Raw genomic sequence first — 10,945 nt, forward strand, 5'->3', positions numbered from 1 at the left:
TGGGCCCAAAATATCAAGACCATATGAATATGAATTTCAAATCGGATAAATACAAATCTTACCATAGGTACGATTTGCTACTACAACTCTTGCACCCTTCTTCTTTGCCCCATAGGCAATTGCCTTAGCAGCACCACCAGCACCTACAACAACAATAAGCCTGCCAGACAATGGTGACATAGCAGCATCCTTTGACCCCAGACCTGTCGAACATAAATCATGTGATATTTGTGCATGACTCCCAAATAACTGTTAAAAGGGAATCGATTAAGATTGCTAAAACCTCCTATACCATCCTCAATAGCAGAAATTGCTCCAATGTAGTCTGTATTGTAGCCCACTAATTTGCCGTCTGATTTCCTAACTATAGTGTTTATGGCACCTATTGACTGCAGATTAACACAACAAAATAGCAGGTCAAACAAAGAGAAAGTGGAAGCTAATTAATGAAGTAGACACAAAAGAAGTACAGTGCATCCAGGTACCTTAGCAACAGCATCATGTTCATGGCAACAATGTACTGCATCCACTTTGAAAGGAAGAGAGCAACTGCATTACACAAAGTCAAACAGTGTAAAACAAAATTGCTCTTGTGAAATGTGCCAATGAAAAGGGCTGAAATGACTTTCTAGAAATTGATTTTATAGGAGTGCAAGAGTTCTGGTTGTTAGAGTTATAATATAAGTCATGTACCCCTTTGTATTTATCCCGTTGTATAAGGGGTTTCCTGCATATGTTCCACACCTGTACATGTATATATATCGGCCTATGGCCTCATGGGAATACAAGTTGCATATTCCTAACATGGTATTGGAGCCAAGAGGTCTTGAGTTCAAGACCCGGCTGGCTGCAATTAAATTGCAGCCCACTTTCGGTCCACGTTTAGGCCTGAGGAAGCCACACGTGAGGGGGAGTGTTGTGTTAGAGTTATAATATAAGTCATGTACCCCTTTGTATTTATCCCGTTGTATAAGGGGTTTCCTGCATATGTTCCACACCTTTACATGTATATATATCGGCCTATGGCCTCATGGGAATACAAGTTGCATATTCCTAACACTGGTTTTCTGAGGTACTGCTCGTGTTATGTGGGGTATTCCCTACACCAGGTGCAAAGCCCAACCTGGGGCTGGTTAGGTTGCAGCAGAGCAAGGGCATGTTGCCCTTCGACTTGTCTTCTAGTAACTAAATTTTCTAAGCTCCCTAGGAATAGAGCGCACACGGTGTCCGGCATTCTTTTGCGATGCGGACTCCACAGGTCAGCATGAGGTTGCGAGTTGCAGTTGCTCTCCCTTTGGGGTGCTCCCAGCCGTCAGTGGGCGAGAATGCGTGTGGAAAACACTTTCTGTACTCTCAACCTTTCCTCTGAAATCTCAACCCCTTCCCCAAGCTCTCTCTGGATCGCTGATCCCCTTCCTCGATCAGGGTATTACAAATATCAATGCTTTTTCAAGCAATGGGTTGCTGAAAATTTGGAGTTATCTATCAGTCCATGCATTTTTATCTATGAACTTTTTGTGTGTAATGATTTCTTGTAAATTTGAAAGGTATAGCCAGGACCTAGCAATACATGGTTACCTTGCTTGGTGGATTGTAAATCTCAAATGCCTTGGTAGGTAGTAAGCTCAGGCACACATCGACAGAGTTACTGTTCAATTCTTAGCATGACTAGCAAGGCTGTTATCCTGGAGTTCCTATATCACAAGTGATCCTTTTGTTATGTCGAAGTATTGAATTAACATCTTTAGAAAATCAGTTCTTTTTTACGTACAGTAGCAAAGAAGCAGGGTCTGTCCTAGAGCTACACACGCTCCACAAACAGTCTAAGAGAAATACAGTCATTATAGATTTTAGAAAGAGGTACCTACTTAATTCTTCAGTGCTTCATATCCTAGCGTTCTTCTTATGCTTAATGGTTTAGATTCTGATATTTTGGGATGATCTGACTCATACTTACTGATGAAGTAAAACGATTACCTTCCCTTGATTTCCTTTCTTAGTTCTGTTCCTTGATGTTGTGTTCTTCATCCGGTCTTCGTGTTCTATATTGTGCCAGTTCAATTTTTTTTTATTGTACATAACAGAAAACTTCAGTATTTAGCACCCGTTTGTGTAACTTTTGCCGGATCATCGCCTAGTTACTAACTAACAGAATAAGAGAAGTGATGCATGGTTTTAAATTACATGATATATTTATAGTTGATGCTCTATAAGAATTTTTTACCATGCATGTATGTAACTTTCGCAAGAGTCCATCTTTCAGATTAGATTCATTTCAATAAATGAATAGTGTGTCTACACATTCTTATTTATGAATTTAAACCAAATTTAACTCCATGAAGTATTCTACATTAGTGGTCTTACTTCTTACTTCTATTGGCCGGAGAATCTCGAAATCCAGGTGAACAATGAACTACAAATAAGCAAAAATAAGTTAAAGGAATTCCAGGGCAACCAACAAACAAGCGGCGCAGCGAAGCGAAGCGCGCTTTCGCTTCTAGTTAGGATTGATCCCTAATTGAAAGAGTCAGTTCGTATTTGAATAGGTTAATTGAGTATATGTCAGGTAAGAGTCTGAATCCTAGTTGGGTTCCAAGTAAGTCACGTGTAAGGTTCCCCTCTATTTGAAGCAGGCAATCAATAAAGTCTGGTTCCAAATCTGGTGTTGTCTCCTCTGCCCCAGTACCTCTCTCATGGCCAACAGTGAAAAGATCACCAGTGCCGGCCTATGTCACATGGTACCCTTGCACATCGACAACTGCTCCTCCCAGGCTGATTGCTTCGCAATTCCTTTAGGCGGTTTCACCCTCGTCCTCGGCATTGAGTGGCTGCGCAAGCTTGGACCTACAGATGGGACGACGAATTACTTGGACAGGGATAGCTGCTCCTCGGCCAGCGGCTATGCACGCACTCCACAGCGATGACACAGCTCTTATGTTGATAGTCTGATGACCTCTTTATCAAACCAACTACACTGCCCCCGCACACGTGAACACACAATTCAGCTAAAGCCAGATATGCACCTGTGGCCGTGCGACCGTATTGTTACCGCCAACTTCAGAAGGATGAGCTAGAGCACCAGCATGCAACAATGCTACAACATGGTCTCGTCCAGCCAAGCGACTCCGAGTTCTCTTCACCTATGCTCCTTGTCAAGAAGCAAGATGCTACAACATGGTCTCGTCCAGCCAAGCGACTCCGAGTTCTCTTCACCTATGCTCCTTGTCAAGAAGCAAGATGGCTCGTGCTGTTTTTTTGTCAACTAACGTGCCATGAATGAAGACACGATCAACCGTAAGTCCCCGATTCCTATTGTCAACGATTTGTTGGATGAGCTTCGAGATGCGTGTTTTTTCACTAAGCTCGACCATCGCTCTAGCTACCATCAAGTGTGCATGCACCCCGATGAAATCGCCAAGACAGCCTTCCATAACCACAATGGCCATTATGAGTCAACTAACATGCCATGAATGAATACACGATCAACCGTAAGTCCCCGATTCCTAAGCTCGACCATCGCTCTAGCTACCATCAAGGATTCCATAGCCACAATGGCCATTATGAGTAACTTGTCAAGACAGCCTTCCATAGCCACAATGGCCATTATGAGTAACTTGTCATGCCATTCAGCCTGACTAATGCTCTGGCGGCATTCCAAGCTTTGATGAATGATATCATTCGACCATTCCTCTGTCGATTCGTACTTGTATTGTTTGATGATATATTGGTTTATAGCTCATCCTGGTTAGAGCACCTTCACCACCTACATGCTGTTTTCCAGGTTTTACGCCAACAAATACTCTTCCTTGTTGGATTAAACACCTGGTGCAGCCAACATCGAGTCGGTGCCTCAGTGGATTCAGCTCTACGGGGCCGCAATGCCTTCCTCCAGGATGTCCGGGGACACATCCTGCAAGCCCAGCAATATGCTAGAGTTATATGATGATAATCACCGGGAACTCTTGTTTGAGATGGGAGAATGAGCTTGGTAGTGCCTACGCTGCAGAACAGTAGAATCCTTGGCAGAGCATGTGCGCGGGAAGCTCGCTCCCACATACTATGGACCATTCAAGGTATTGGAGCGTATATAGGGTCAGTAGCATACCGTCTGGAACTCCCTCCAGGTACAAACCGACATGATGTCTTTCATGTTAGTCTTCTGAAGAAATTCCATGGTGACCCTCTGGCTAAGACCTCCTCACTGCCTCGTGTGGAAGACGGCAAGGTGATCATGCAGCCAGCCAAGATCCTCGGTGTAAGCCTACGTCGTGATGTCAAGCATGTGCTTGTTCAGTGGGAAGGTACAGCTGAAGATGATCGCTAATGGTCAGGCTGCGGCAGAGCAAGGCAAGTTACCTTTTGAGTTGTCTTCTAGTTAGGATTGATCCCTAATGGAATAATCAGTTCGTACTTGAATACTTTGATTGAGTATATGCAGGTAAGAGTCTGAATTCTAGTTGTGTTCCAAGTCGAGTCACGTGTAAGGCTTCAACGAAGGTCTGGTTCCTAATCTCCTGTTGTCTCCTCTACCCCGTTACCTCTCTCATAGCAGATGGGGCGTCACCTGCCGGCCGGCAACTCATCAGCCCAAGAGTATCTCCCCCGGCACGGCATAAACCTCCTATCTAAGAACCATAATAGCTCGTTCTCTAGTTCACCCCTTGTGTTAAAAATGCTTGTGTTAGCTACCTTGCACAAACCATGCAGATCAGTGTTTATTAAGCATGCTAAGAATGTTTGAACTTGAAAAAGGAAAGAAGATGAAAAAACACATTAAAAGGGCAAAAGTGGGGATATGCATAGCTAATGATACAGTTATACAAATGCACAAGTGAACAATTATGAGATCTGATGTGGTGGGAACCTCTGATAGATTTCTCAGTCTTTCAGGGATTATTTCCAATATGCACAGCCACGTGCTCATCAAGATCATATCAAAATAATCATTTCATTCTAAGCAATCCTACAGATTAGTAATGTATTCTTTTTCTACTTTGCTGAATTCTAATTAGTACCTAAATCCTGAAAAATCTGGAGATGAATATGTGTCAAGAAATCTAGCAAGATCGTCTGCCAGAAGTGGAAGATAAACAGCATTGTATCCAACAGATTGTAGACATTTATTGTGCAAAATTGGGCTCTTGCTCTGCTTTACTGGGTTGGCTATAAGACCAAGAACTTTTGTATCAGGTCCTATACACCTTATATTGTAAACGTCCAATAATTCTTCAAGTGTTGGTTGCCCAGATGCTGATGTCTTTGTAGCATCAAGTATTCCAAAGGTAAGATATCCACCAAATTTTGGGGATAACACCCTTGACATCAAACCTCTCTCACTCATCACCAATCCAATCATAGGCACCTGTCATTTCTATTAATCAGTGAAATGGCAATGTATAGGCCAGCATGAATTAATAAATCATGTAGCTTAACTCCTTAGCATGTAAGTGCACATCAGATTGCAATTAGCCAAACTGATGTTTGGCTTCTGATCAATAATATCAAGCTTTAAAGCCAAGATAAATGAATAATAAGATCGAAAAAATAGCAGATTATATCTTTTGGTCCCCACATTTATTTTCTTCACCCAGGCCACAAAAATGCAAAGTTTTCACGAAATTTGTACGTGCAGAAAGTACAGACATTATCATCAGTAATTTTAAAAATTTGGCAATTATATCTTTAGCCCGAGAGCATATGCCGCTGGGTGCAAATCTAAATTAGCAGAGATAAAGGATTATATGAAACAGCTGTTGAGTACCTTAACTCTTGTTCTCTGTAGGATATTAATTCTTTCAAGATGGAAAGTGCTAATTTGCTGATTATAAGTAATAGTAGTTGAGGAAATAGCAGAAACTACTGTCGTTATCACTTGAATTTGAGAAAAAAAACTGTAGAACTAATTATATTATGGCATTAACACCATGGACGCTTATTAACTTACAATTACTAAAAAAACATACCAATGGGTTAGAGAGTAGTGACATGTAAATATGTGATTATTGACTATTGTAATTCAATGTCCATGTCGACTTTGGTAAATATGGTATTTACGACGATCATACCAAAATATTTTAATAATGCATTATTACTAAAAGTATTTTATTTACAAAAAAAGTGATACCGTATTTGCCAAAATACCGTGTTCAGCAGACAAACCGGATGGACACAAAGGTAGCTAGTTAATAAAGTAAGGACAGGGAAAATTTCACAAATTAAGACAGCTAGCTTGTTTTTCTTCAATCTTCTATTCTATATTGAATAAACTATTATTTGAACATACAGGGAAATGGACCAACTAATTCTTGCACAGTACATACAGGTGGGTGCTGTTCATCTTGCTTAACTGAAGCACAACTGTAGAAAATCATTTTTTTTAACAGCAATGGGCCATAGTTAACTTTCTAGTTCTACAGAGCACACCTTCAATATTGAGAAGGCCAAGTTCAATCAAAAGACATAAGGACTGAATATACAAGACAGACACAAGTTTCTGGAAGGAAATAGTGAAATCTTTCTTGGATTCTATAAACTGTCACTTACTTGGCAGTGCACCATCACTTGGAACATCCTTGACACATCAATAATGTCTGTAGCAGTTGTTGCAACTTTAACTATGTCAGCTCCAACTTCTTGTATTCTGGCTACAAGATTTGCAAGCTCCTCGCAGGATGGGGTACTTTCATAATTATGTGAAGAAACAATAAGTTTACACTTATCTGGCTTATTACCAGAAAGAAAATCAACAAATTTGTCAGCAACCTGCAACATAACAAAATATGTTGGCCATGAGAGTATCCATATAACTAACACACCAGCTAACAAATCTAGTAGCAAAACCATTGTATCATCAGTGGTAGAAAGAGAACAAAACAGAGTTTCTTTCCATATGTAATACTTGTTTTTTTTTTTACTAATCTACATTTAGGGACAAGTTTAATCATGAAATGTCTTGTGCAAACTAACATGACATTGACATGTATCCGCAGAATTTGTCCATATTACATTATCCAGTATTCACAAAATGGTGAGCATCAGGAAATTTCCAATGTGTAAACAAACCTTTAACTCGATGTCAACATAGTCTACACCTAGTTCCATAGCTAAACAGAGTGTTTCAAATCTAGTGGCATCATCACCATCATAGCGACCTCCTTCCCAGTTAGGCCTGCAAAAAACAGACACATATGCACAGCATTTATGTAAGGCATCATGGTGCTTAGTTGTACAGTGGAAATTAGTTATATTTTGCAACAACGAGCCACCACGGCAATACAGTCCAACAGGTGACTCGGTAAGGGGCTGGAGGTGATGGCTTAAACAACAATGAAACGGCTTTACTTAGACCTTTTCCTAAAGCTTGGCAGGCCTCTGCTGCACTTTGTATTTAGAAGATTGCAATATGATTTTTATATAGGAAATTCTTTTACTATAGTCATTGTTGATTAACCCCGTTCTCCAGATCACTGCCATGACAGCGTTTTCGCCCAGTATCTTTGTTAGCGTTCCATTTCTTCAGAAATAACGCCCGGTAGGCTATGTATCGGCCTAGCCGGTTTATTTGCTTTCTGTTAGAGTATTTAGCGGCCTAGACGAGCTGGTCATGGGATGGCACAGAGCAAGGAGCGGGTCAAGGCCACAGTAGCCGGGGGACTAGCGCCACTTCTTTGTAATCTGAATAAATAGCGGAGAAATAAAGAAAAGCAGCAAGTCAGTGCGCTAAGCAAAATCTCGTGTGTGTTCACTGTGTTCATCGCGATCCAGCTGCAACTACAGTCGTCTCCCTTAAATTTACCAAGTTCAAGCTTTTGTTGAAGTGCATGTCTTCCCCATCAGTTTAAACTCCATAGTTTATTGGCCTCTGTATGATGTACATGAATCATGTTCTGTGTAGATGCTCTATGATGCACACAAAATGAACTGCTCTTATGATGCAGTGGTGGCACAACAACTGGGAATTAGTTGTTTGATGAATTTTCCCAAAAGCATTAGTTGATTTTTTGTGTGTGGTTTTCCTGATTCCTGTCATGGGGCCAATGCCACAGGGAGCGAAAGCTAGATAGCGTACAATTGTTACTTCAGCACATGTCTTCTTACTATTAGTGATTTCAAATTTAAGGGCACAATTAGATGCTTAATTAGAATTTTTCTTGCGAAATATGTCATTTCTAAATAATGATGTTTGATCGATATATGATATGACCGCAAATGTAATAGTTCTTCATGAGATTAGTCAGTGACATCCAAGGCCCTTCAAATTTTCTTTCCCAGGGTCAGATCTGCCTCGTGTCATAATTGGTCCACAGTTGATCCTTGATTATTATTTTTGTGGTTTCTGTATCAGGTATTTCGCGTCTTGCATGAATTTGTATTTTAATTCAGTCGAACTGCTACCAACTTGGCAGTATGCTTTTGAATTTAGTATCATAATCATCCACTTATTAGGTGAACAGATTGACTTTGGGGGGATTCGACAGTCCGTGTGTACCTACATACTCGTTGTTTAAACTGTTTTGGCAAAGCACTACATGTGCGGGGAAAGAGTGCAACTGTGCCATCTATAACAGGCTTGTTAGTTTCTTCCCTATCCTCTTCAAGTGTCACATAGTTGTGCGTAAATTCCTGACATGGTCCTGCTCGGAAGGATTGGTAAGATATCAAGTTTGGTTTTCAAAATAGTATTGACTTCTATGTTGTTTCATTCTGAATGACACCAAAGACCCAAAGTTACTCATGAACTTTCTTTCTTGTCCATGGCCACTACAAGCAAGTGTTGCATCAGGTACGTAGTGTTCTTGCCATGCTTGAAGCTCTGCAGGAATGATCCAACTGGTGCTACCCATGCCTCATTTGACCACCAGCATTAGTTCGTTCTATAATCACAGCTCGTCGGAGCAGATCGGCAACATCTTGGGGCCTGTTCTGCTGTTTCAATGCAATCATTTGCAGTTGATACTTAGTTTTATGTGTATGTTGAGATCTAACGTTAAATCATCATCAGCTCTATGGCAAGCATTAGCATCCTGTAATTTTTACAAACAAGAACAAACTACTGTTTGTTGTTAACTATTTAACTAATTAACCTGACCAGTTATTCACAGCATCCTTGTATAAAATGATTTAGCAAGCCAGCTGGACATATGAAATTGTTTGATCTTCGCATTTCCGCTGGCATCCTGTTTTTTTGATACCTTTCATATGGTGCTTCATATTCTTGTCAATGCCATAATTTTACCACCACTAGAACTAGAATAATTAGGCTTCTTTTTATAATTAACCTCAATGCATATGACTCACAAGCAATATGAAGGAAGGTGCTAACTGTTTTATTAAAATTTATTTATTTTGTACCTGTTGCGACGCACGGACCCTTTTGCTAGTAGTATCAAAAAGTGCACGTTCGTAAAGGGGTTCTACCATAAATGTGTTTGTAATAAAGTATAATCTTTTATTTATTTTTCTATTTAATGTGTCTAGAAAATTTTCTGTCAGGAAAGCTTGAGATCACAAGGTTTTGATTCCTGCATCGAAACTGATTAGGAGGGACCCTAATAAGGTGCTGCATACGGTGCTTGGTGACGTTCCCTCATGTGCGAGATTGAGCCCGAAATTTTCCAAAATTTTCAAAAATCAACTTTTTAAGTTTCAAAAAAAACTGAAAACAAATACACAAGTACTTAGATAGCTATATTAGATGTGCGTGAAATTTCATCACCAAATGCGTTTTGATGTGAGCTGTACCAAAAAAATATATCATGTGCTTTTAGAGTCATGTGCTAGAAATACGTGGTTTTGTCATTTTTGTGTACCTCGCTCAAAAAAGTATTTCACTATGAAACTTTGCAGACAAGTACTCCCTCCGTATTAAAATATAAGACGTTTTTTGACACTAGGGAGTAGTATACATCCATATGTATCAATGTATGTGTGTGTTTTTCAGAATTTTTCGAAACCTAAAAAATTGATTTTTGAATTTTTCAAACCAAGGGCTCCATGGAGCTCGAGCTCAATTAGCAATTTCCGTTGTGTGAATATTTTTTTGCTAACTAATAAGTATATGGTGACGTGTTAAAAAAACCAACCCAAAACTAAAACAACACAAAAGCTAGGATGCACAAAAGCAAGCAAGGGAACACTCCAGGCCGGTGAGCAGCATCTGCGCGCCCGTTCCGAATTTGACTATTGGCAAGTATCTGCACGCCCGTTCCGAATATTGCAACACGGACGCGAAATCTCAGAAAAACCAAACCGGGGATCGAGAAGCAGGCGAAGAGGAGATCGAACCGGTAGGTGACAAGGACGGGGAGTGGGCAGCTGTGGAGCAGACGTGGAAGGTCCTCCCGCGGGCGGAACCCCTCGATGTAGTCCAGTCGGATCTCGACAAGGTCGCCCCCTGCGGCCGCTGCGGCCGCCGCGTCGATCTTCATCTCCTCGACCGTCCGCCCCACCAGCGGCACACACAGCAGCGTCATGTCCTCCTATTTTTTCTTCCTTCACGCTCCCGATGCAGATGCGGGCGATCAGGGTGGGGGTTGGTGTGAACTGCACACGTACGCGACTGGGAAGCGAGGGTGGGTGGAGGACTGGAGGTGTGAAGAAAGAGAGCCCAAAGGTGCTAGGGTTGGTGGGGGTGAGGTTGGTGGAATGCTGGCAACAGAAGTTAGATATCCGAATTGTGCCGTTAGACATTTGAGGCAGCGAAAAAGACCGTCATGGCATTTACGCCAACTCCAACCCATGCATCGTCGGAGATATCGATAACGATTGGTTCCTTGGACATGGAAGAAGGCGAGGCCTCCGCATCATGGGTGCCCTCATCATAGTGGTGAGTTGCCTGGGCCGCTCCGAGCACCAACCTGCTGGCTCTCGAGATGAGGTAAGCACGTGCATGCTGAGAAAACACCTCGTAGTCTTTGTCGAAGGCACCGAGGGTGCCCTCGAGAAA

General features: G+C 41.4%; 1 protein-coding gene across 4 annotated transcripts in view; it reads right to left on the reverse strand.

The window, feature by feature from the left end:
• LOC109739889 (bifunctional 3-dehydroquinate dehydratase/shikimate dehydrogenase, chloroplastic) overlaps positions 1-10,696 on the reverse strand; it is a 35,193-nt gene extending 24,497 nt beyond the window's left edge. The window contains exons 1-7 of one of the 4 annotated variants that reach the window (XM_040403886.3): positions 10,285-10,696; positions 7,063-7,168; positions 6,544-6,762; positions 5,016-5,362; positions 486-549; positions 293-389; positions 63-203 (exon numbers count right to left, since the gene is read on the reverse strand). In XM_040403886.3, coding sequence (XP_040259820.1) covers positions 63-203; positions 293-389; positions 486-549; positions 5,016-5,362; positions 6,544-6,762; positions 7,063-7,168; positions 10,285-10,472 — 1,162 coding nt within the window. In that variant the 5' untranslated portion in view covers positions 10,473-10,696. Of the gene's footprint in view, positions 1-62; positions 204-283; positions 390-485; positions 550-5,015; positions 5,363-6,543; positions 6,763-7,062; positions 7,169-10,284 lie in introns of all 4 variants that reach the window. The other 3 variants (XM_020298965.4, XM_020298964.4, XM_073510410.1) reach the window with 3 other exon arrangements.
• Positions 10,697-10,945: the final 249 nt, after the last annotated feature.

This window comes from Aegilops tauschii, chromosome 3 (assembly GCF_002575655.3).
Source record: "Aegilops tauschii subsp. strangulata cultivar AL8/78 chromosome 3, Aet v6.0, whole genome shotgun sequence".
NCBI lineage: Eukaryota > Viridiplantae > Streptophyta > Magnoliopsida > Poales > Poaceae > Aegilops > Aegilops tauschii.